Raw genomic sequence first — 27,048 nt, 5'->3', positions numbered from 1 at the left:
TCTTCCTGATTTTACACTACATTTAATGTATAATGACTAATTTAAATCAAAGGACATAGATTAACATAATGGATTAAAATTGTGTTCCAAATATATACTGTCTACAGAGACTCATTTTCAGTCTAAAGACTCAGAAAGGTTAAAAATGAAAGATGATAGGATATATCCCATGCAAATAGTAATTAATTTGTTTATTATAAAGGAATATTTTGCATTTCCATAGGTGGTGAGGGCTGTACCCTGGCAGCTGCCTGCTCAGTGATTGGTGTGGGCTCTGATATTGGTGGCAGCATTCGAATGCCCGCATTCTTCAATGGCATATTTGGACACAAACCTTCACCAGGTAATATTAATATGGTGATAAGGGTGTTTATACTTTTATGATTCACAGCAATACAGAAATTTGGTCCTTACCAGGATAATCATGCCTAAACTTGGTTATATATTTATCAATATACTTAAATAAAAATACCTGCTGTTTATTGAGCACCTGCTCTGTATTAGGCACTCTTAAAAGTTGTCTCCCATAACTAATGTTACTTAATTTCCAAAGTAACACTTTCAGGAAGAAAGGTAGATGAAAAATTCAAAATTCAGGAAGATTAAGTAAACCTGCACATAAAGGGTACACATGTCTTTTCAAATTATTGTGTTTTTTTCCTGATATATATGCAGTAGTGAAAATGCTGGGTCCTATGTAAATTCTATTTTTATTTTTTTGAGGAACCATTGTGCTGTCCTCCATAGTGGCTGCACCAGTTTGCAATCCAACCAGGAGTATATGGGGTTCCCTTTCTTCCACCTCCTTGTCAACACTTGTTATTCGTTTTATTTTATTTATTTATTTGTTTGTTTATTTATTTTGGTGTGAGGTAATATTTCACCGTGGTTTTGATTTGCATTTCCCTGATAATTAGTGATGTTGAGTATGTTTTCATGTGTCTGATGGCCATCTTTATGTCTTCTTTGGAAGAATGTGTGCTGAGATCCTCTGTTCATTTTTTAATTGGATTGGTTGTTTTTCGATGTTGAATTTTATGAGTTATTTATATATTTTCTCCCATTCAGTGGGTTGACTTTTTCTTTTGTTGATGCTTTCCTTCACTGTGAAAAAATTTGTTAGTTTTATGGAATCTTCTATATATTTTTGCTTTTAGTGTTCTTGGCTGAGGAGACATATCCAAGCAAATATTACATAGATTAGTGTCAAAGAGTTTATTGCCTATGTTTTGTTCTTGAAATTTTATGGTTTGTGGTCTAATATTAATACATTTTAAATTTATTTTTGTACATGTTGTAAGAAAGTGGTCTAGTTTCATTTTTTGCAAGTAGTTCTCCAATTTGCTCAACACTATGTATTGAAGAGATTCTTTTCCCCATTGTATATTTTTGCCTACTTTGTCATAGATTAATTGACCATATAAACCTGTGTTTATTTTGGGGATCTATATACTGTTCCAGTGATATATGTGTTTGTTTTGTGCCAGTACCATGTTGTTTTGTTTGCTATAGTTTTATAGTATAATTTGAAGTGAGGAAACATGATACCTCCAGCTTAACTATTTTTTCAAGATTTTTTTGGATATTTGGAATCTTCAGGGAGTTCATATTATTTTAAGGTTATCTTTCAAGTTCTTTGAAAAGGCCTATGATATTTTAATAGTAACTTTATAGAATCTGCACATCACTTTGAGTAGTATGGAAATCTCAACAATATTAATTCTTCTAATCCTTGAACATATGATATCCTTGAATTTATCTGTGTCAGCTTCATTTTTTTCACCAATATCTTAAGAGTATTTTGAGTCCAAGTCTTTTACTTTCTTGGTTAAATTAATTTTTAGGTATTTTGTTGGTGCAGTTGTAAATGGATTTTTTCTTCATTATCTTTCTGATAGTTCATATGTTAATATAAAGGGCTGGGCAAAAGTAGGTTTACAGTTGCATCGTGACATTCATTTGAGTTAATAGAGCTATTGTAATAATCATAACCTGCATGTCTTTTTCCACACAAACAACTGTAAACCTAATTTTGCCTACCCATGAATAAAAATACAACCAATTTTTATATATTAATTTTGTATTCTGCAATGTTACTAAATTTACTTATTAGTTCTAATAGTTTTTTTTGTAGTATCTTGTTCCTGATCTGAGAACAAAATATTTCAGCTTTTAAACATTGAGTATGAAGTTAACCATGTTTTGTCATATATGGCCTTTATTGTGTAGAGGTATGTTCCTTTTATGCACACTGAGTTGAGAACTTTTATCATAAATGGATGTTAAATTACTTTCCCTCATCTATTGAAATCATTATATCATTTTACTCTATGTTTTGTTGATGTGGTGTAACATGGTGACTGATTTGTGAATATTGAACCATTCTTACATCTCTGGATTAAATTCCACTTGATTGTGGTGTGTGATCCATTTATTGAATTGTTGAATTTTGTTTTCTAATATTTTGCGAGAATTTTTGCATCTATAATCATCAGGGATTTTATTCTACAGTTTTCTTGTGTCTTAGTCTGGTTTTGGAATTAGGGTAATGCATACTTCATAGAATGAGCTTGAATGTCTTTCCTCTTTAATTTTTTGGAAGAGTTTGAAAAGTATTGGTAGTGATGTTTTTTAAAATATTTTATTTATTTTTAGAGAGAGGGGAAGGGAGGGAGAAAGAGAAGGAGAGATAGATCAGTGTGTGGTTGCCTCTTGTGTGCCCCCAACTGGGGACCTGGCCCACAACCCAGTCATGTGCCCTGACTGGGAATCAAACCGGTGACCCTTTGGTTCGTAGGCCAGTGCTCAGTCCTCTTAAGCCACAGCAGCCAGGGCAGCAGTGATTTTTTTTAAGTATCTGATAAAACTCACCAGTGAAGCCATTTGGTCCTCAGGTTTTCTGTGTTGGAAGGTTTCTCATTATTGATTCATTCTCCTTACTTGTTATTGATCTGTACATATTTCTATTTCTACCTGATACAATCATGGTAGGCTGTGTTTCTACAAATCTGTCCATTTCTCCTAGGTTATTTGTTGGCATATAATTGTTCATAGAAGTTTCTCATGGTCCTATGTATTGCTGTAGCAACAGTTGTGATACCTCCTCTTTCATTAGTGATATTACTTGTTTGTTTTCTCTCCATTTTCTTAGTTTAGCTAAAGCTCTGCCAACTTTGTTTTTGTCAAAATAGCAACTTAGTTTTGTTGATTTATTTCCATTTTTGGTTACTATTTAATGTATTTCTGTTCTAATCTTGTACTTCATTACTTATGCTAACTATAAACCTATTTTGTTCTTTGTTTTCTACTTACTACTGATATTAAATTTGGTTGTTTATTTAGATATTTCTTTTTTTAATATAAGCATTTATCACTATAAACTTTTCTCTAAGAACTGCTTTTCTACTGTCTTTAAGGTTTTGTGTGTTGTGTTTCCATTTTAAAGAGATCTTTTTTAAAAAAAGGATTTTATTTATTTATTTTTAAAGAGAGGGTTAGGGAGAGAGAAAGAGAGGGAGAGAAACATCAATGTGTGGTTGCCTCTCACACACCCCCAACTGGGGACCTGGCCTACAACCCAGGCATGTGCCCTCACTGGGAATTGAACTGGTGACCCTTTGATTCACAGGCCAGTGCTCAATCCATTGAGTCACACCAGCGAGGGCTAAAGAGATGTTTTTGAAAACACATCTGATTTTTTAAAATATTTGACCCATTGGTTCTTTAGAAGTCTATTTAGTTTTCACACACTTGTAAATTTTCCAGCTCTCCGATTGGTGATTTCTATTTTAATGCCATTGTAATCAGAAAAGACCCTTGGTATCATTTTCATCTTCTTAAATTGCTAAGACTTGTTTTGCATCCTGTCATATGATCTGTCCTGGAAAATAAACTGTACAGTTGAGAGGAATGTGAATTCTGCTGTTGTTGGGTGGAAAATTATATAAATGTCTATTAGGTCCATTAGATGTAATGTTTATTTCCTACTCATCATTTTCTTGCTGATTTCAGCCTGGGTGATTTATCCATTATTTGAAAGTGGGGTATTGAAGTCTCATATTATTATACTGTTGTCAGTTTCTCCCTTCAGATCATAGTATTTCATTAATGTATGTAGGTGAACTGATATTGGTTGTGTTAAAGTCATGATTGTTATATCTGCGTGATGAATTGACCACTTTATCATTATATAAGGACCTTATTTATTACTTGTTACTGTTTCTGGGTTAAGGTCTATTTTGTCTAATATTATTGTTACCCTCACTTGCATACTTTTGGTTTCAACTTGCTTAGAATATGATTTGTTATCCCTTCACCTCGAATCTATATGTGTCTTTAATGCTGAAGTGAATCTCTTGTAGGCAGCATGTAGTTGGGTTTTAGTCTTGTGTTTATTATTATTATTATTTTTTACCCATCCAGCCACTCTGTCTTTTGATTGAAGAATATAATTCATTTCAGTTTAGAGTTTTTATTGAAATGTAAAGATAATACTGTACTGCAATCTTACTAATTATTTTATTTTATTTTTGTTGTTGTTGTATCCTCCCCTATTTTCCCCCCCTGTTTCTGCTTACCTTTGCAAATTGGTGACTTTCTGTGGTAATAGGCTCTGTTCCCTCTTTCTTATCTTTTATGCCTTTGCTTTAGCTTTTTATTTTGTGGTTACTATAAAGTTGCATAAGACATATCATAAATAAAATATTCCATTTTAAGCTGATAGCAACTTAACTTAGTCTACAGAGCTCACCCTTTTACTCTGCCTTTTATATTTTTGATGTCATTATTTACCACCTTTTATATTCTATATTTGTATTAATATAATAGCTAAATTATTTTTGATACTTTTTTCTTTTGACTTTTGCATTATGGTTAAGTGGCTAACATACCTTACTATTTCAGATTTAGAGTTTTCTACATTGACTGTATGTTTATCTTTACTACTGTGTTTATGCTTTCATATGGTTTATATTATTGATTAGTGATTTTCTTAATTTCAGCTTGAAAATCTTCTTTTTGCATTTCTTGCAAGTCATGTGTTGTTTTGCCATCTCCCTTAGCTCTTGTTTGTGTAGGAAAATCTTGTATTTCTACTACATATCTGAAAGATTACTTTGCTGGATTGAGCATTTTGGGCTTTCAGTATTTTTCTTTTAACACTTTGAATATGTCACTCCACTCTCTCTTGACATGTATGATTTTTGTTGAAGAAATCTGTTGATAGCTTAATGTGTGATTATTTGTAGAGTACAATATATTTTCTTGACTGCTTTTATTTTTAATTAAATTTATTAGGGTGACATAGGTTAATAAGATTATATAGGTTTCAAGTGCATAATTCTGATACATCATCAGTATATTGCATTGTGTGCCCACCATCCAAAGTTAAATCTTCTTCCATCACCATATATTTGACCCTGTTTACTCTTTACTGTCCCTCCAACACCCTTCCCTCTGGTAGCCATCATATTGTTGTCTGTGTCTATGAATTTCTGTTTATTTGTTTTTTGTTTGTTCATTTGTTGCTTTCAGTTTTTTTCCACTTTTTATTGTTGTTCTATTACAGTGTCCCATTTTTCCTCCATTGTTCTCCCCTGCCCCACCCACCTCCCCCCTCTTCCGCAGTCAATCCCCACCCTGTTGTCCATGTCCATGGGTCATTTATACTAGTTCCTTGACCAGACCCTTCCCCTTCTTTCCCCTCTTCTCCCCTTCCCCCTCTGGTCACTGTCAGTCTGTTCCTTATTTCCATGCCTCTGGTTCTACTTTGCTCATTTGTTTGTTTTGTTCATTAGGTTCTTGTATTAGGTGAGATCATATGGTATTTGTTTTTTGCCGCCTTGATTATTTCACTTAGCATAATACTCTCCAGTTCCATCTATGTTGTCACAAAAGGTAGGGATTCCTCCTTTCAGTTTTATATCCTTCATATGAGTGAAATCATATAGTTCTTAACTTTTCCTTTCTGTCTTATTTCACTTAGCAAAATATGCTCAAGATCCATGCACGTTGTCACAAATGGCAATATTTTATTTATTTTATTTTTCTTAAGAATGAGTAGTATTCTATTTTATATATGTGCTACATCTTCTTTATTCAACCATCTATCAAAGAACTTTGGTTGTTTCCATGTCTTGGCCATCATGAGTAATACTGTAATGAACATGGCGGTGCATAAATCTTTGGAAATAAATGTTTTTTAATTTTTCAGGTAGATACCCAGAAGAGGGGTTGGTGGGTCATATGATAACTCTATTCTAAATTTTTTAAGGAGACTCCATACTGTTTTCCGTAATGGCTGTACCAGTTTACATTCCTACCAGCAGAGAATGAGGGTTCCTTTTCCTACACAATCTCTCCAACACTTGTTATTACTTGTCTTGTTGATAATAACCATTCTAACAGGTTTGAGGTGGAATCTCATTAGAGTTTTAATTTGCATTTCCCTAGTAGCTAGTGAAGTTGTGCATCTGTTCATATATCTGTTGGCCATTTGTATGGCCATTTGTATTTCTTCTTGGAAAAAGAGCCTGTTTAAATCCTCTTCCCATTTTTTAACTGGGTTGTTTGTTTGGTGTTGAGTTCTATGAGTGCTTTATACATTTTGGATATTAAACCCTTATTGGGGCTATTGTATACAGTTGCATTCTGTCATTCCATTGGTTGATTTTTTTGTTTTGTTGGCAGTTTCTTTTGCTGTGCAAAAGCTTTTTGATGATCTCATTGATTTATTTTTGCCTTTACTTCCCTTGCTTTTGGAGTCAAATTCATAAACTCTTCTCTAAGACCAACCAAGGTCCATAAGTTTAGTAGCTATGCTTTCTTGCATGTAATTTATTTTTTCAGATTCTATGTTTAGGTCATTGATCCATTTTGAGTTCATTTTTGTAAATAGGGACAAGCAGTAGTCCAGTTTCATTCTTTTGCATGCGGCTTTCCATTTATGGTTAAAACACTCAATAAAATGAGCATAGAGTGAAAGTATCTATTACAATAAACAAACCTTCAGCTAATATCATAATCAATGGTGAAAAACTGAAAGCTTTCCCTCTAAGATCAGGAAAAAGACAAGAATGTCCACTCTTGTCATTTTATTCAACATAATTCTGGAAGTCCTAGCCAGAGCAATCAGGCAAGAGAAAAAATAAAAGGCATCCAAATTGGGAATGAAGAAGTAAAAGTGTCACTTTTTGCAGATAACATGATTCTTTATATAGATAACACTAAAGACAGCACAAAAAGATATTAGAAACAATAAACAAATGCAGTAAAGTTACAGGATGCAAAATCAATGTACAAAAATATACTGCATTCCTGTACACTAACAAGAAATTAGAGAAAAAAATGGATAAAACCAATTCTTTTTGCAATTGAAACAAAAAGAATAAAGTACCTAGAAATAATGTTAACAAAGAATGTGAAGGAGCTAAATACTGAAAACAACAAAGCATTATTAAAAGAGATTAAAAAAGAGAATGAAATGGAAATATACAGTATTCCCTCACTTATCACGGGTATTATGTTCTAGACGCCCCTGCAAAGTAGGAACCTTACATTTATTCTACACTCGTAAACCTACGTAACTTTAGGACTTCCGGCCAAGATGGAGGCTTAGACTGACATGCTCTGTCTCCCTCCACAACTGAGTGGGAATACAATTACCTCAAAACCAAAGATAACCAGAAATTCCAGAAAATAAAACTACATGGAAGCCCAACATATGAAGTTATAAACCAGCGGTGCTCGTCTGGATGGGTAGGAGGGGTGAAATCGGAATCGGGATGGAAAGGTCGGGCTGGGCTATCCACGATAGCAGCGGGGATAGCAGCAGGACTGCAAGAAACACCAGGGGAGCAATCCCGGCTGCAATTGAGACCCGGCAGCTCATGATTCCAATGCTGGAGAAAGCAGACCCCCTTATTGCCTTGGACGGTGACGCCATGGGGAAGGAGCCTCCCGGTCTCTCAGCGGAGTATAACGGCAAGAATTCATCTTGGACCCCCGCCCCCACACAAAGTGCCACAGAGTGGTGAAAAAGGTCTCCGGTCACTGGGTAGTAACGGGGCGCCGCCCCCTACAGCCCGCCCAGGAAACAAAGGTAAACAGAAAACTGGCAGGATGAACAGACCATGATTGAAATCCCGGTGACGCAGCTCACCAGGCAGCAGGTGAGGGACCTAACCGATGAGCAAATAAGAAATATATCTGAGGCTCAGTTCAGAGCTATAGTCATAAGGTGGCTTACAGAATTAACAAAAGATTTGGAACAAGATGGGGAAGGAATGAAAGCCAGTCACACTGAAACGAATGAAAACACATACGAGACCAAGTGGTGAGGAAATTAAAATCAGAGATCAAATCAACAAATTGGAACATAGGGAAGGAACAAACAGTCAACCAGTGCAGAAAGAGGAAACAAAAAGGGAGGAACACGAGGAGAGGCTCAGAAACCTCTGGGACAGCTATAAGAGAACAAACATTCAGATTGTAGGATTGCCAGAGGGTGAAGAAGAAGAACTAGACATTGAAAAATTATGTTAAAAAATAATGAAGCAGAACTTCCCGAACTTGGGGAAGGAGATAGACTTATAGGTCCAGGAAGCACAGAGAGTTCCAGAAAAACTGGACCCAGGGAGAACCACTCCAAGACACATTATAATCAAATTGTCAAAAATTGAAGATAAGGAGAGAATCTTAAAAGCAGCAAGAGAGAAGAAAAGAATTATGCACAACGGGGTCCCAATTAGACTATCAGCTGATTTCTCAAAGGAGACCCTGCAGGCAAGAAGGGACTGGCAAGAAATATTCAAAGTAATGAAAATCAAAACCTACAGCCACAAATAAATACTCTATCCAGTGAAACTGTCATTCAGAATAGAAGGGCAGAGAAAGTGCTTCCAGGAAAAAGTGACACCGAAGGAGTTCACTAGATCCAAACCACTATTATATGAGATGTTAAAGGGACTGGTTTAGAAGAAGGAAGATCAAAATTATGAACATTAAAATGAAAACCGCATCACAACAACCAACAACAGAAGCCAGGGAATTGAAACAAAGGCAAATTAAGTAGGCAACGAGAGTGGGAAAAGAATTATAGGTATGGGGAACATATTGGGAGGAGGTCAGCAGGGAGGGGGAAGAGGGAAAGGGAGGGAGATGGTACAGGAATTAAGAAGCATAGTAGGAGGGAATGGAGTAAACAGGAAGAGGTTGAGAAGAACTATATGCACAACCAATGGATATGGACTAAAAGTGGGGGACAACTGGAGGGAGGGGCGTCACTGGGTGGAAGGGTGCAGAGGGAAAAGAAATTGGGACAACTGTAACAGTATAATTAATAAAACATATTTAAAAAATAAATAAATAAAAGCAGGACCAGGTGGGTTGCAAAAAAAAAAAAACACACAAAAAAAACCTACCTACATAACTTTAACAACATATGTATACAATACCGCAAAATCCCGCGATACAGCGAAAAATTTGTGATAAATAATTAAATATAATATTTTTTAAAATCCCGTGATACAGTGAGGCCATGATAAGTGAGCCATGATATAGAGAGGGACTACTGTATTCCATGTTCATGGATTGGAAGAATCAACATAAGTAAAATAACAATATATCCAAAGCTATTCAATATATACAGATTTAATGCAATCCCTATCAAAATCCAAATGACATTTTTAAAAAGAAATAGAACAAAAAAACCATCAGTTTGCTTTGACCCTGAGGAAAAGCAATCCTGAGGAAAAAGGACAAGGTCAGAGGTATCACTCTCCGTGACTTAAAATTATTAAAAAGGTGTAGTATGTTTACTCAATGGAATACTACACAGCTGTAAAAAAGAGAAGTGTATCTTTTTTGACAGCATGGATGGACCTGGATATTATTATGCTAAGTGAAATAAGCGAGTCAGAGAAAGACAAATGCCATACAACCTCACTTATATAAGGAATCTAATAAACAAAATAAACTGATGAACAAAACAGAAACATAGGCATGGATACATGGAACAGAATGACAACTGTCAAAAGGAAGGGGGGAAGGATGAAAGAAGGTGAAAGGATCAGCCAGATAACATATATGCGTAACTCATAAACACAGATAGCAGAGTGGTGATAGCCAGAGGGAAGGGGGTCAAGGTTTGGGTGGAGGTTGGCAAAGGGGGTAAAAATGGTGACATGTGAAATAGTGTCAACAATAAAAATAAAGGAAAAAATTAATTGCAAGTCTAATTGCAATTCCTGGATGATACTATAAATTCATTAATTTCATAAAACCTTAACCCTTGAGGACGTATATTCTTACTTTTCTCCATAGCAAAATGAGAATTATGTATAAAGCATATCTGCAGTATACCAAAGATACTGTGGTTTTCTCAGGGAAAAGTACTTGTGTGATTCTCTAAGGTACTTCTTTTTTTTTTACCTGAAAAACAACTGATAGACAAGCTTTGGTTATTCTTTTGGGTCGTCGTCGTCGGCAGCCGTCCGTCTCAAGAGACGATGGTGTAGCTTCTTAAGAGTCTATCTGCAACGCCGAGAATGGTTGTGCAGTCCGACTCGGGAGTGACACGGTATCTGTCTCCTCCCATGTTGAATCGACATCTTGCGATGAAGCTACAGAGCCTGGGCAGGGTGATATGGAGGGTCTGCTGTTGCCCATGCAGCAGACCCCCCCTCTCTTCGCAGCTGAAGGGTCCAAGGGAAAGACGGAGTCAATACAGCTTGGCTTCAGGTGCGCCGCAGGAGTTGCCGGTGTTGACTACAACGTCAAACCGCCTTAGGGACTCTGGCTCCGGATTTTCTGTCGGGGTTTACTCCCTTAGCCTTTCCCCTGAAGAGGTATGCCGCAAGGCAGTGGAGGTTTTTTGGAGTCAGAGTTTTCCTTCTCTGTTCTTTTGGGTAGTTGGCAGAGAAGACCAAAAACATTTTAGGCTGCTTAAAAGTGACTGTTAAATTATAAACAATAATATTTGCAAGGTGAATTTAAAAGCCTAAGGAAAAAGTAATTTTTTCATTTCTAATTCTAATATTTAGATTAAAAGTTTTAAAACTATATGTAAACATTTTAACATAATGATCTCCTGACTTTTGTTATATTAATTTTTCTTTTTCCAAGTTTTTGTTAATATATATTTAAAATATAATATTGTAAATTTATGGTTTATAACATTGATTTGATACATTTATATAATGTATTATAATTACTATTATAGTGATAACTACCACTTCTATCATAAAATTATTATTTCCTATTAGTGTTTGGATGATTAAGTTATAGTATCTTGGCAGGTTTGATAATTATACAATATTGTCCATTTCACTATACTGTGCATTAGATCTCTGTGATTTCTTTTTTAATTTAAATATTGTATTGTTTATGCTATTACAGTTATCCCAATTTTCCCACTTTGCCCCCTTCACCCAGCCTGCCCCCAACTCCAACAGTAATCCCTACACTGTTGTCCATGTTCATGGATTATTCATAGATGTTCTTTGACTACTCCCTATGCCTTCTTTCAACCAGGCCCTACCTCCCCTCTCCCTGTTTACAGCTGCCAGTGTATTCCATGTTTCTATGCCTCTGATTCTATTTTTTTTCACTAGTTTATTTTGTTCATTAGATTTCACTTATAAGTGAGGTCATATGGTATTTATCTTTCACCAACTGGCTTATTTCACTTAGCAACATAGTCTCCAGTTTCATCCATGCTGTTGTAAAGAGTAAGAATTCCTTCTATTTTTTACTGTTGCATAGTGTTCCCTTGTGTTAATGTACAGAGTTTTTTGATCCACTCATCTATTGATGGGCACCTAGGCTGTTTCCAGCACTTGGCTATTGTAAATAGCGCTGCTATGAACATAGGGTTGTATAAAATCTTCCAAACTGGTGTTTTGGGATTCTTAGGAATCCCACAGTGAAACAACTGGGCCAAAAGGCAGTTCCATTTCTAATTTTTTTGAGGAAATTCCATACTGTTTTCCATAGTGGCTGCATTAGTCTGAATTCCCACAAACAGTGCACTAGGGTTTTCTTTTCTCCACATCCTTGCTGGCCAGCACTTGTTGTTTGTTGATTTATTAAAGATAGCCATTCTGACAGGTGTGACATATGGTTTTTATTTGCATCTCTCTGATGGCTGGTAATGTTGAGGATATTTTCATATGTCTATGTGCCATCCATGTGTCCTCTTTGGAGAAGTGTCTATTCAGGTTCTTGGCCTATTTTTTAATTGTATTGTTTGTCTTCCTGGTGTTGAGCCATATAAGTTTGTTATATATTTTGGAGATTAAACCCTTGTCTAATGCATCATTTGGCAAATATGTTCTCCCAACAGTGGGTTCCCTTTTCATTTTGATGATAGCTTCTTTAGCTGTGCAGAAGCTTTTAAATTTGATGTAGTCCCATTTGTTTATTTTTTTTCTTTATTTCTCTTGCTCTGGAAGACATATCAGCAAACATATTGCTACGTAAGATATCTGAAATTTTCCTGCCTGTTTTCCTCTAGGATTATTATTATTACTTATATTTAAGTCATTTACCCATTTTGACTTTATTCTGGTGTATGGTATAAGATGATAGTTGTTTCATTTTTTTTCAAGTACCAGTCCAGTTCTCCCAAAACCATTTATCAAAGAAGCTATCTTTATTCTGTTGTTTGCTGTTTCCTTCTTTGTGATATATCAATTGACCGTAAAGATGTGTGATTACTTCTGGGCTCTCTATTCCATTCCATTGATCTGTATGTCTGTTCTTATGCTAGTACCAGATTCTTTTGATTACCAGATTCTTTTGATTACAGTGGCCTTGTAGTATAGTTTGATGTCAGGTATTGTGATCCCTCCAACTTTGTTCTTTCTCAAGATTGCTGAGGCTATTCGGGGTCCTTTTTGGTTACATATAAATTTTGGAATATTTGTTCTAGACTTGTGAAATATGCCATTGGTATTTTAATATGAATTGCATTGAATCTATAGATTGCTTTGGGGAGTATGGAAATTTTAATGATGTTAATTTTTTTAATCCATGAACATAGCATATGCTTCCACTCATTTGTATCTTCCTCAGTCTCTTTGGTGTCCTATAGTTTTCCAAGTACAAATCTTTTACCTCCTTGGTTAAATTTATTCCTAGGTACTTTATTTTTTTGTTGCAATAGTAAATGGGATTGTTTGCTTAATTCCTCTTTCTGATAGTTCATTATTGGTGTACAAAAATTCCATTGTTTCCTGAATATTGACTTTGTATCTATTTTGCCAAATTCATTTATTAGGCTAAGTAATTTTGTGTACAATATCATACCATCTGCGAATAATGACAGTTTTACTTCCACTTTCCCAATTTGGATGCCTTTTATTTCTTCTTATATGATCACTGTGGCTAGGACTTCCAGTACTATGAGAGTGGTGAAAGCAGACATCTCTGTCTTGTCTCTGATCTTAAAAGAGACACTATTAGTTTTTGCCCATTGAATACGATGTTGGCCATAGGTTTCTTGTCTACAGCCTTTATTATTATGAGATATGATCCCTCTAGTTCCACTTTGTTAAGTGTTTTCATCATAAATGGGTGCTGGATTTTGTAAAGTGCTTTTTCTGCATCTATTGATATGACCATGTGATTTTTGTCTTTTAATTTTGTTTATGTGATGTATCAGTTCATTGATTTGCGAATATGGTATCAACCTTGCATCTCTGAGATATATCCCACTTGATCATGGTTTATGATCTTTTTAATGTATTGCTGGATTCAATTTCCTAATATTTTGTTTAGGATATTTGCATTAATGTTCATCAGGGATGTTGGCCTATAGTTTTCTTTTTTTGTAGCGTCTTTATCTGCTTTTGAAGTTAGGATAATACTGGCCTCGTAAAAAGAGCTTGGGAGGCTTCCCTCTTCTTGAATCATATGGAGTAGTTTGAGAAGGAGAGGTGTTAGTTCTTTGTATGTTTGGTAAAATTCACCTGTGAAGCCATGTGGTCCAGCACTTTTGTTTGCAGGAAATGTTTTGATTACTGCTTGTACTGCTGAGGCCTAAAAAGTGAACCGGGGACATAGTCCTGGACACAACCCCAGAAGGGAAAAGTGCCATGGGCTATTATATAAGCATGCCCCAAAACAAGACTGTACCGACCTTGAATGCTAGAACAGGGAGGGGTGGCTCCATGTACTGTGGGAATCTGGCCAGTTCCCAGGGACCAAGGATCCACCAGGTGTTTCTTGTCATGTAGAGAGCAATTATCTTCATATAATTATTGTCAGTAAAATATATATAAGCTAGGGAGTAGGGATTGGTCCTCTGAAGCCTCAACTGTGGAGTGGACACACTGCCCGGACCCCTGGTGTTCTACCGAGGCTCTGGAGGACCACCACCCTAGGGTTTCCCAGTATGTTGCTCTGTGATTTCAGATGCTGATAGCTCCGTTGGTGATGTATTCCCCTTTAAATTCCCTTCTCCCTCTCTCAGCCATGTTGCTCTGTGACTTCAGATGCTGGTAGCTTGGTTGGTGATGTATTTCCCCTGAAATTCCCCTCTACCTTTCCCTGCATCTTACTGTTGCTTTATACTCTTCCCCTAATAAAGTATTTTTTCTTCATCACTATCCACAGTGCCTGTGCTTTTGTTTTTGAATCCCTTTCAGTAGCGCTGTGCACTACACTCCTTCAATTTGTCATGTTGTTATCAATCTATTCAGGTTTTCTGCCTCTTCTTGATTTAGTTTTCAAAGATTCTATGTTTCTAGAAATCTATACTTTTTGCCCAGGTTTTCTACTTTCTTAGCATATGGTTGTTCATAGTATTTTCTTAGAACCTTTGTATTTCTGTGGTATCAGTTGGTACTCCTCTTTTCATTTCTGATTTTATTTATTTGGGTCCTCATTTTTTCTTTATGAGTCTGGTTAAAAGTTCATCAACTTTGTTTATCTCTTCAAAGAAGCAGCTCCTGGATTCATCTATCTTTATATATATATATATTAGTCTCTGTGTCATTTATCTGCTCCTATCTTGATTATTTCCTTCCTTCTATTCACTCTGGGCTTTGTTCATTGTTTTTCTAGTTCTTTTAGGTGTAAGGTTAGGTTGTTTATTTGAGATTTTTCTGTCTTCTTTAGGTAGGCCTGTAATGCTATGAACATCCCTCTTGGGACTGCTTTCACTGTGTCCCATATGTTTTGGGTTGTGTGTTCATTTTCATTTGTTTTCAGGTACTTTTTGATTTTTTCCTTGACCTCATTGTTGATCCACTCATTATTTAATAACATGTTATTTATTCTCCATGTATTTGAATGTTTTTGATTGTTTCTTATTGAGGATGATTTCTAGTTTCAAGCCATTGTGATCTGAGAAAATGCTTGATATGAGTTCAATTTTCTTAAATTTGTTATGACTTATTTTGTGTCTTACCATGTGGTCTGCCTTTGAGATTGATCCATGTGCACTTGAGGAGAATGTGTATTCTGTTGTTTGGGGATAAAACATTCTGTAAATGTCAATTAAGTCCAATCAATGTAATGTGCATTTAAGGTAGCTGTTTCCTTGTTCATTTTTTTGTCCAGAAGATCTATCCATTGGTGACAATAAGGTGTTAAAACCACCTACAATGACTGTATTGCTGTCTATCTCTTCCTTAAGGTCCTCCAAGATTTTCTTTATTAATTTAGGTGCTCATATATTGTGGGCATATATGTTTACAAGGGTTAAATCCTCTTCTTGGATTAATCCCTTTAGTATTATGTAGTGATGTTCTTTGTCTCTTGTTATGGCTTTTGTTTTGAAGTCTGTTTTGTCACATAGAAGCACTGCTACCTACCTCAGCTTTTTTTGTCTCCATTTGCATGGAATAATTTTTCCATTCCTTCACTTTCAGCGTATGTAAATCTTTTGTTCTCAGGTGGGACTCTTTTAGACCATAAATATATGGGTCATGTTTTCTTATCCATTCAATTACTCTATGTCTTTGATTGGAGCATTTAATCCATTTACATTTAAGGTTATTATTGATAGGTATTTATTCATTGCCATTTTTCCCTTTGAACCTGTGTTCCTCTCTCTCTATTTCTTCTTCTTAAAGCAGTTCCTTTAGTATCTCTTGCAATGCTGGTTTGTTGGAAATGTACTCCTTTAGTCTTTTTCTTTTCTGGGAGGCTCTTTATTTTGCTTGCTCTTTTAAATGAAAGCCTTGCTGGATAGAATAGTCTTGGTTGTAGGTCCTTGCTTTTCATTATTTGGTGCACCTCATGTCATTCCCTTCTGCCTGTAGTGTTTCTGTTGAGAAATCTGCTGACAGCTTTATCAGAGCTCCCTTGTAGGCAATTAACTGCTTTTCTCTTGCTGCCTTTAAGATTCTTTGTCCTTAAAGTTTGCCATCTTAATTGTTATGTGTCTTGGTGTGGGTCTCTGGGTTATTCTTGATTTAGACTCTCTGTGTTTCCTGAACTTGTGTGACTTTTTCTTCACCAGGTTAGGGAAGTTTTTGTCATTATTTCTTCTAACAAATTTTTTATCCCCTGCTCCCTTTCTTCTCCTATATACCTATGATGCAAATATTCTTATGTTTCATGTTGTTCCTAAGCTTCCTTAAATGATCCTTGCTCTTTTTAAGTCTTTTTTATTTTTCTTGCTCTGACTGGGCATTTTTTTCTACCTTGTCTTCCAAATTGCTGTTTCAGTCCTATGCTTTGTCTAGCCTGCTTTTAATTCCTTCTAGTATATTCTTCATATCAGATATTGCATTATTCATTTTTAACTGGTTCTTATTAAGAGTTTCTATGTCCTTTTTCATGCTGATGTAGTTCTCACTAAATCTCTTGAACATCCTTATGACTGTTACTTTGAACTCTATATCTGATAATTTGCTTGCCTCAATTTTTTTTAGCTCTTTTTCTGGGGATTCCTCCTTTTCTTTTGTTTGGAGGTTGTTTCTTTGTTTCCCCATTTTAGCTGTTTCTTTTTGTTTGTTTCAATGTATTAGACAGATCTGCTTTGAGTCCCTGTCTTCATTGGTGGCCTTCTCTGGTAGGAGTCCTGTGGGACCCAGAGGTGCAATCTGCTTGATCTCTTGAGCTGGATCATCTATGAATGCCCTTTGTTTGGGTTATGTGGCCTCTCCTGTTGTATTTGAGTTCTGATTATTGTTGGCCACATCATTGGTGTAATCTCCCCTCCGGCTGGCTGTCTGAGAGGCTCAACCCTCACCAAATCTTGTACTGTGGTACAGATGCTGACAAAACAAAGCAAAACAACACACACAGAAAAAAAAAAAACAAGCAAACTTCCCAACAACAATAGCAAAATTAATGACAGAAGAGTAAAGAGTAGTAAAAATTGGAAAAAGAAATAGAATAGTAGAGAAAGGAAAAAAAGAGTAAGAGAAGACCAAAGGAAAGAAAAGTGATTATGTGAGGAGAAAAGGAAGAGAACTAATACAAGTAATAAATAGAGAAAAATAGGAAAAAGGGACAAAGAAAGGGAAAGAATAACAAAAATAAAAGGAAAGAAGGAAAAATGGAGTAAAATAAGAGATGTGATAGAAAAAATAGAGCAACAAAAATATAATAAAAAGTAAAAAGGTTATGAAAAAAGGACAAAGTGGAATTTGTCTCAGCAGTTTAGTGCTTTATTGCTGGGTTCTCCCTTTGGATACAGCTCTGATGTTGTCTGAGGCTGATGTAAGCCAGTGTCAGTTGCTTTCCACATCTAGCCCTTGGCAGCCTGTTCAGAGCTACAGGCGATCCAGTTTGTGGCTGTTTGCTCTGGGCTTGGCTGCATACAGGATGGGCCAACCTGTGCTGCAAAGCTGGCCTTTATCAGTACTGGGTCCTAGAGTGGGTCAGCAAATGTCCCAAGGCACCAGCAGGATCCACCTCTGCCTGCCTCTGCCTGCTGTCCTGCTGTCAATCTTAGCCTAGTTACTGACCTATTTATGAGAGTGGTTCTGGCAGAATTGGGGGGCTGGACTCCTGGATCTCTTGCTGTAGGTGCCTTTCAGACTTCAGGGAAGATGGCGGGTGTGTTCCCTTGCCCCGGAGCCACTCATCTGAGTCTGTCCTAGTGGGTGGAGCCTCCAGAGCCCAGATTTTGGGTTTGCCAGAAGTCAAGAGTGTGTTTCTATGGCTTTCCCATGAGGGGTAAACACCAGTTTGTTTCCTATGGAATGGTTGTGCCCTGAAGCCAGTCTCTGACCCCTCCTGAGTCTGTATGTTGCTGTCTCCTCAGCAGGGATTAAAGATGCAGGATTGGAGAAAAGAGAAAAATCAAAAGAAAAAAAATACTGAACAAAGAACAACAAAAAAGAGATGCAGAGTGGTGCTAGTAGGATTCCAGAGCATGGGGCAAGCAGTAGCCCACAGGTTATGGTAATTGCTTTCCTCCTGGGAGGGGCTTGTACTTCAGAAAGATTGGCTGCTGCAGTATCGAGGTATATCCGGGCACAGAAATCCTCACAGCCACTCTCACATGACTCTCCCCAATGCCTCCGACTCCAGACTCTCCTCATTCAACTCTAGTCCACAGCACTTCCCTTTACCCGAGCCCAGTTTGGGTGGCTGCAAACACAAAACCTGTGCTTTGGACCCTTTAAGAAAAAAAAAAAATAGTGGCTTTGTCTCCAGCAGGCCCCGTCTTTCCCCAGCAGACAAAAAATCCATGGCCTTTCACTGCTGGGTGCTACACGGAAAGCTGATCCCAGCATTGGCGCTGCGCTGTGTTTGGGAGCCCAGTCTGGGGTCCAGGCTTCTCTTCTCTCAGGGGAAATCTCCCACAGCTGTGCTGTAATCCCGGCCTGCCTCCTGTGGGTACGGGAACCATCCCCTTTAACATCCCTGCCCTTCCTACCAGTCTCTGGTCTCTAATTGGTTTCTGGCTGCCCTTAGTTAAGCCTCTTTTTCAGGTAGTCTTCAGTTATTTATTTATGGTGGCTGTTTCCTCTTTAGTTTTATTTCTAGTTTGGTTCTGAGAGGAGGTGCAAGAAAGATCCTCCTACTCTGCCACCTGTGGGAATGGAGCTGTCCCATTCATGTTCCCGCTCTTCCTCCCAGTCTCTAGTTGGTGTCTGGCTGTCAATGGTTAAATGTCTTTTTTTTTCAGGTAGTCTTTGATTATTTATTTCCGGTGGTTGTCCTCCTTTTTGTTGTATTTCCAGTTTGGTTCTGGGAGGAGGTGTGAGAAATCCTCCTACTCTGCCACCATCTTAAGACTCCTCTAGGACTTACTTCTTGTTGAAAGTTTGTACCATTAAACAATCTCTCCTATCCCCTCAGTTCTCAGCCTCTGGTAGCCACCATTTTACTCCCTTCTTTTCCAAGTTTGGTTTCTTTAGATTCCACACATTAATGATATCTACATTATTTGTATTTCTCTGACACTTCTCTTAGAATAATGTCAGATCCATCTATGTTGTCACAATTGGCAGAATTTCCTCTCACTCATAGTTGAATAATATTCCATTTTGTGTGTATGTATATAAATATATCACATCTTTATCCATTCATCCATTGATGGGTATTTAGGTTGTTTTCATATCTTGGCTATTACAAATAATTCTGCAATAAACTTAAGCGTGCATATATCTCTTCAATATCCTGTTTTCATTTCCTTTGAGTACATACCCAGAGGTAGAATTGGTGAATCATATGATAAATCTATTTTAAATTTTTTGAGGAACTTTTATATTGTTTTCAATAGTGGTTGAACCAATTTATGTCCCCACCAAGAGTGTACAGTGTTCCCTCTTCTCCACATCATTGCCTAGACTTGTTATCTCTTGTGTTTATGATAGCCATTCTAAAATGTGTGCAGTGATACCTTATTGTGATTTTGATTTGTATTTCCCTGATGATTAGTGATGTTAAACATCTTTTCATACATTGTACCTGTTGCCTATTGCGAGTGTCTTCTTTGGAAAACTGTCCATTTAATTCCCTTGCCTATTTTAAAATAATTTTTATTTTGCTGCTGTTATAGTTATTGAGCTACATGTGTTTTTTATATATTTTTTTCTTTTGGATATTAACCTTTATTTGATATAAAATTTGCAAACATTTTCTTCCATTCTATAGATTGTCCTTTCACTTTGTTCTTTCTTTTGCTATGCAGTAGCTTTTAAATTTGATATAGTTCTAGTTCTTGATTTCTGCTTTTGTTGTTTATGCAAGGAACTTCTTCACTATGTGTTCTTCTAAGAGTATTATGGTATAGGCCTTATGTTTAAATCTTTTTATTTATTTTGAGCTTATTTTTGTAATAGATGTAAGATAAGGTTTCAATTTCATTGTTCTACATTTGTTTATGCGGTATCCCTAATACCATTTCTAAGAGAGTATCTTTTCCCATTTGATGTTCTTATCTCCCTTTTTGAATATTAGTTGACTGTACATAAAAGGATTATTTCTGGTCTTTCTATTTTGTTCCATTGATCCATGTCTCTATTTTTATGCCAGTACCTTACTGTTTTTATTACTATAACTTTGCAGTGTACTTTGAAATGAGGTGTATGATGCCTCCCACTTTGCTCTTCTTTCTCCGGATTGTTTGGCTATTTGGGGTTCTTTGGGGTTCCATAAAATTTTTTGAATTGTATTTCTGTTTCTAAGAAAATGCCATTGTAATTTTGAGATGAATTGTGTTAAATTTATAGATTGCTTTAGTAATATGGATATTTGAACGAGGTAATTCTTCTGATCCATGAACATGAGATGGCTTTCCATTTATGTGTGTCTTCTGCAATTTCTACAACCAAAGTCTTGAGCTTCATGGTACAAATCTTTCACTTTCTTGGTTAAATTTATTTCTAGATATTTTATTGTTTTTTATGCTATGGTGAATGAGATAGTTTATTTATTTGTTTTTCAAATATTTCATTTTTAGAATACAGAAATGCAGCAGGTCTTTGTTGGTTGATTTTATATTTTGTAACCTTACTGAAATTGTTAATTCCAACAATTTTTTTGTTATTTGGAATTACATATATATGTATAATTATATCATCAGCAAATAGCTACAATTTTTTCTTCTTTTGAGATTCAGATACCCTTTTATTTCTCTTTCTTGCATAACTGCTGTAGCTAGGACTTCTGGTACTATACTAATGAGAGTGCTTATTGTGGGAAAACTTGTGTTGGTTTTTACCTTAGTGGAAAATCATATCTTTTTTTTAAGCATTGAGTATAATGTTATCTGTAGGTTTCTTGTATCTGGATTTTATTATGTTGAGGTATGTTTTTTCTATACCAGATCTGTTCAGAGTTCTTATCGTGAAAGGATGTTGTATTTTTTCAAGTGTTTTTTCTGTATTTGTTGAGAAGATCATGCATTTTTTAATCTTTAATTATGTTAGTGTAATGTGTTGTAATTATTGATTTGCATATGTGAACCATTCTTGCATCCCAGGGATAAATCCCTTTTGTTCATGGTGTATATAATCCTTTCAATGTGTTCCTGAATTCAGTTTTCTTATTTTTTGTTCAGAATTTTTGCATATGTATCCATCAGGAATATTGGTCTGTAGTTTTCTTTTCTTGTGGTTTCCATATTTGGCCTTGTTATTAGGGAAATGTTGGTCTTATAAAATTAGTCTTTAAGTGTTCCCTGTTTTTCAATTTTGTGAAAGAGTTTGAGAAGGATTGGCATTAATTCTTCTTTAAATGTTTAATAGAATTCACCAATGAAGCCATCTGGTCTTTTAGTGTGTGTTGAGAGGTTTTTCATTATTGATTTCTTTTTCTTTTTTTTTAATTCATTGTTGGTCTGTGCAGTTTTTCTATTTCTTACTAATTCAGTCTTGGCGAGGTTGAGTGTTTCAAGGAATTTATCCACTTCTTCCAGGTTATGTAATTTGTTGGAATACAATTATTCATGGTAGTATTTTATCATCCTATGTATTTCTGTAGTATTTGTTGTAATGCCTCCTGTTCTTATTTCTATTATTTATTTATTTTAATCATTATTTATTTGAGTCTTCTCTATCTTTTTCTTATTTAGTTTAGCTAATTTTTGTCAAATTTTAATCTTTTTGAAACCACTGCTCAGCTACATTAGTCCTTTCTATTGTATTTCTGGCCTCTATTTTATAATTTTATATATTTCTTCTCTGATCTTTATTATTTTAATCGTTCTGCTAACTTTGGGATTATTGTTTTCCTTTTCTAGTTCCTTACAAATTAAAGCTAGATGGTTTGAGATCTTTCTCATTTCTTTCTTTAAAAAAAAAATTTTGTTTATTTGTTTATTTATTTATTTATTTTTAGAGAGAGGGGAAAGGAGAAAGAGAGGGAGAGAAACATCACTGTGTGGTTGCCTCTCACTTGCTCCTCCAACTGGGAACCTGACGTGCAACCTAGTCATGTGCCCTGACTGGGAATCGAATCAGTGACACTTGGCTCGCAGGCCGATGCTTAATCCACTGAGCCACAGCAGCCAGGGCTTCTCATTTCTTAATGTATGCATTTATTGCTATAAACTTTTCTCTTAGAACTGCTTTTGCAGTATCTCATCAGAATTAGTATGCTTGGCTTCCATTTTTATTTACTTTGAGATAATTTTTTTTCCCCTTTTGATTTCTGTTTTGACCCATTGGTTGTTCAGAAGTGTATTGTTTAGTTTCCACATGTGTGTACATTTTCCAGCTTTCCTCTTGCTGTTCAATTCTAGTTCCATGCCATGTTGTCAAAAAGGTAATATAATTTAAATCTTAAATTTGCTAAGATATGTTTTGGGTCCTATCATATGCTCTATCCTGGAGAATGTTCCACGTCCATCTCAGAAGAATTTGCATTCTGCTTCTGTTGAATGAAATGTTCTATAAATGTATTTTAAGTCTGTTGGGTCTAATGTGTTACTTTCAATGGGATGTGTGTGTGTGTTTGTGTGTGTGTGTGCATGTGTGTGTGTGCATTTTAGCTTGAAGATCTCCTTCCAGAATTTTTTTGCAAGGCAGTTGTAATAGTGATAAATTCCCTCATCTTTTGTTTGTCTGAGAAAGTATTTATAGCTCCATTTCTTAAGGATAACTGATGGGTATATTATTTTTGGTTAGAAGTTTTATTTTTCAACATGTTCAGTATGTCATTTCACTCTTTCCTGTCCTTAGAGTTTCTGGGGAGAAATTCACTGCTAGCCTAATTGGGGTTTCTTTGTAAGTTACTTATCCCTCACCTACCTATAATACTCTTTGTTATTATTTATTTTTGACAGTTTTATTATTATGTTCTTGGAGAAGATCTTTTTGCATTGAGATAATAGACTTTCCATTAGCTTTGTGGACTTTTTTGTGCAAGTTCTTCCTCAGAGTTGGGAAGTTTTCATCTATTATTTAAGTAAACTTTCTGCCAACTTTTCCTTCTCTTCTCCTTCTGGAACCTTAATTATCAAATATATGCCTTTCTCAATGAAAACAGCAGCTCTCATGGACTTTGTTTACTCTTTTTAAATATTATTTTCTTTTCCTAATAAAACTTTATTATGTCTATATTTCTGTATTTCAAGTCATTTATTCTTTTATCTGGCCTGCACAACTACAGATGCTCCCTTTTGCATTCATTATATAATTTATTGACCCAGATTTTGTTTGTTCTTTTTTTATAATTTCAGTCTCTTTGATAAAGAAAGCCTTCTGTTCATTAATTCTCTTCCTGGTTTTATTGAACTGTTGTGTGTTTTTTTTTTGTTGTTTTTTGTTTTGAGTTTTCTGTAGTTTGTTGAATTTTTTTCATACCAGTTATTTTGAATTCTTTATCGGTTACATTGCAATACTTTAGGCCTTTAAGTTGGTTTCTGAATAGTAATTATTATTTTGTGGTACAATATTTCTTGATATTTGAATATTTGGAATGTATGCACTTCTGCTTTCTTAATTAAAGTAGGTGATACCATCTTTTTTAAATCTTAATATTTTATTGTATTTTTCTATTACCAATTAACTCCTTATATCCTCTTCCACCTCCACCCATCCCCTTCCCCTGGCTATCATGTCACTGTTGTTCATGTCCTTGAGTTCTTTCTCTTTTTCACTTTTTTGCTTGCCCCCCCCCACCAAGTTTTTAGGGCTTTTTTCCCCCTTACAACGCACAATGCTGGTTATTAGGAATCTTTTTTTATATTCCGGAAGGTGGTGCTATAACTAAGTTTGTGGTTTCTTCCTTGATTTGACTTTGGCCTATTTTCTGAGCATGCTCCTTTTCTACTTGAGCTTGTTCTTACAGAAGCACTTGGAAGCACACACAAGGAGCCAGCAGCAAAATTGGGTTAGGTGTTGGTTCAGTACTTGGAGCTTTGGTGGTGCCCATGAGCTCTGTGGGTAGATCTTCAAGTGGGGTACTCCCAGAGGCTTGTGGTTGGACTTCGTGCTGAATTCTTGAAGCAGGCAATGAAACTGTGCTCCTTTAATTCCCTTTGCTATTCTTATCTGATTCCTTCCCTTTCTCCTCCATTTCCCGTTTCATGAAGGGCCTTCCTCAGAAATATGGGTGCTGCTGAACAGTCACATCCTCACAGAGTAACAAGGCATTCACTCACCACTTTCATTTTCCATTTTCTTTGTGGAAGAGGTCACAGCATTCCACTTCCTCTGCTGGAGAGATCACTTCCGCTGCAGTCAAAAGTGCAACCTCTTGATTACCTAATGAGTTTCTCCCTTTTCTATGCATCCAAACTTGTGTCTGTCCTGCCTCGATTGCACGCCGGATTCTCCCCTCAACCAGGCTGGACTTCTACAAATTTTGTGTTCACAGAGGGCATATATCCAGGTTTCATTCTCCAGGTTTTACCCCCATCACAGTGAGTTGGAATGGGGATCCTCATTGACTCATGGATCCACAGCCCTTACCAAGTATATTTTTGGATGCAAAGGTAGGCTAGAAACGTTCCATGTCCCTTGGTGTGATGTGCAGAGACGATTTTGTTCAGTTAAGCAATATCTAATTAGTTGTATTAAAAATTGAGAGAAAAGGGGGACTTCCGGCCAAGATGGAGGCTTAGACGGACACGCTAGGTCTCCCTCTACAACTATAGAGGAATACAACTACTTCAAAACAAAGGATAACTAGAAATTCCAGAAAATAAAACTACACGGAAGTCCAACATATGAAGTTATAAACCAGCGGTGCCATTTGGGCAGGTAAGAGTTAAAGTGGGCAGTGGTGTTTGCGGTGGCACCCGGAGCGGCGGGCGGCGAGGAGTCCCGGTGGCCAAGCCCCTGGCGGTGCGCGACTCTGGAGCTGGGGAGAGCGGCTACGCAAGCCCCTGGCGGTGCGCGACCCCGGCGAGGAGTCCCGGTGGCCAAGCCCCTGGCGGTGCGCGACTCCGGAGCTGGGGAGAGCGGCCGCCGCATCGCCTTGAACAGTGAGGCCCAGGGGGGCGGGAGGACGATCCCGGTCTCCTAGCTGAATAACTGTGTGAATCCATCTTGGACCCCCGCCCCCAAAGAAAGCACCACACGATCCCGGTCTCCTAGCTGAATAACTGTGTGAATCCATCTTGGACCCCCGCCCCCAAAGAAAGCACCACAGGGCTGCGAAATAGGTCGCGGACAAGCAGGCGCCGGTCGCTAATTTGTGACGCGTACACAGGCACTGCCCCCGACAGCCAGCCCAAGAAAACAAAAAGCATCTGTCAAAATGAGGCAGGCAACTTTAGAAATACCGGTAACACAACTCACCAGGCAGCAGATAGAGAACCTGACAGATGAACAGATAAGAAACCTGTCAGAGGCTCAGTTCTGGGCCATTGTTATCAGGTGGCTTACAGAATTCACAAAAGAGCAGGAAAAAGATATGAAAGAAGCGAAAAACTTTCATAACGAAAGGAACAAAACAGTATACGAGACAGAAGGAAAGGAAATAAAATCCAGAGTTCATTTCAACAAACTGGAATATGGAGAAGGAACAAGCAGTCAACCAATGCAGCGAGAGGTAATGGGAAGCAACAACGAAAGGATCAGAAACCTCTGGGACAGTTATAAAAGGCCCAACATAAGAATCATTGGTTTGCCAGAGAATGAGGAAGATGAACTAGAACTTGAAAAATTGAGTGAAAATATAATAAAGGAGAACTTCCCAGACTTGGGAAAGGGAATAGACCTGCAGGTCCAGGAAGCAAGGAGAGTTCCCAAGAAACTGGACCCAGGGAGAACCACTCCAAGACACATTATAATCAAAATGTCAAAAATTAAAGATAAAGAGAGAATCTTAAAAGCAGCAAGAGAGAAGAAAAGAATTATGTACAAAGGGGTCCCACTTAGACTATCAGCTGACTTCTCAAGGGAAACCCTACAGGCAAGAAGAGACTGGCAAGAAATATTCAAAGTAATGAAAATCCAAAACCTACAACCACGAATACTCTATCCAGCGAAATTGTCATTCAGAATAGAAGGACAGAGAAAGTGTTTCCAGGACAAAATAAAACTGAAAGAGTTCATTAGATCCAAACCACTGTTATATGAGATGTTAAAGGGACTGGTTTAAAAAAAAAACAGAAGCTAGGGAGATGAAACAAAGGCAAACTAAATAGGCAACGAGAGGGGAAGAGGAACTGTGGGTATGGGAAGCATATTGGGGGGAGGTCAACAGGGAGGGGGAATGGGGAAAGGGAGGGAGATGATATAGGAATTGGGGATCAAGGTAGGAGGGAATGGAATAGACGGAGAGAGGTTGGGAGGAACTGTATGCACAACTAATGGACATAATCTAAAAGGGGGGGACAACTGGAGGGAGGGGGGCCACCGGGTGGAGGGGAGCAGAGGGAAGGGAAATTGGCACAAATGTAATAATTTAATCAATAAAACACATTAAATCTGAAAAAAAAATTGAGAGAAAAGGAAAACAACTTATGCCATCATGATGCTGATGTCTTACTTGATATTTCTTAATCTTTTCTGGTTTTAATAACCTCTGTATGCTGACATGGATGTTTGGTGTATTCATGTCAGCATAGGATTAGTAAAAAAGAGTTAGGTGAAAAGAAGTACATGCAGTAGGCTACTACTTGCATCTTCAACAGTTCAGTCTACATTTATATATTTAATATATATTCATGACCCTTTCATTACTTCA

At 36.8% G+C, this 27,048-nt stretch overlaps 1 protein-coding gene across 2 annotated transcripts in view; it reads left to right on the top strand.

Annotated features, from left to right (window-relative positions):
• FAAH2 (fatty acid amide hydrolase 2) overlaps window positions 1–27,048 on the top strand; it is a 126,180-nt gene that overhangs the window by 49,403 nt on the left and 49,729 nt on the right. For both annotated transcript variants that reach the window (XM_090264248.1, XM_090264249.1), the window contains one exon: window positions 224–343. In XM_090264248.1, the coding sequence (XP_090120374.1) occupies window positions 224–343 (120 nt within the window). The remainder of the gene's footprint in view (window positions 1–223; window positions 344–27,048) is intronic.

The sequence above is a fragment of the Furipterus horrens genome, unplaced genomic scaffold (genome assembly GCF_987537825.1).
Source record: "Furipterus horrens unplaced genomic scaffold, mFurHor1.1.pri manual_scaffold_17, whole genome shotgun sequence".
NCBI lineage: Eukaryota > Metazoa > Chordata > Mammalia > Chiroptera > Furipteridae > Furipterus > Furipterus horrens.
Note: the sequence above shows the minus strand (reverse complement) of the source record. Positions and strands in the feature narration are given on the sequence as shown.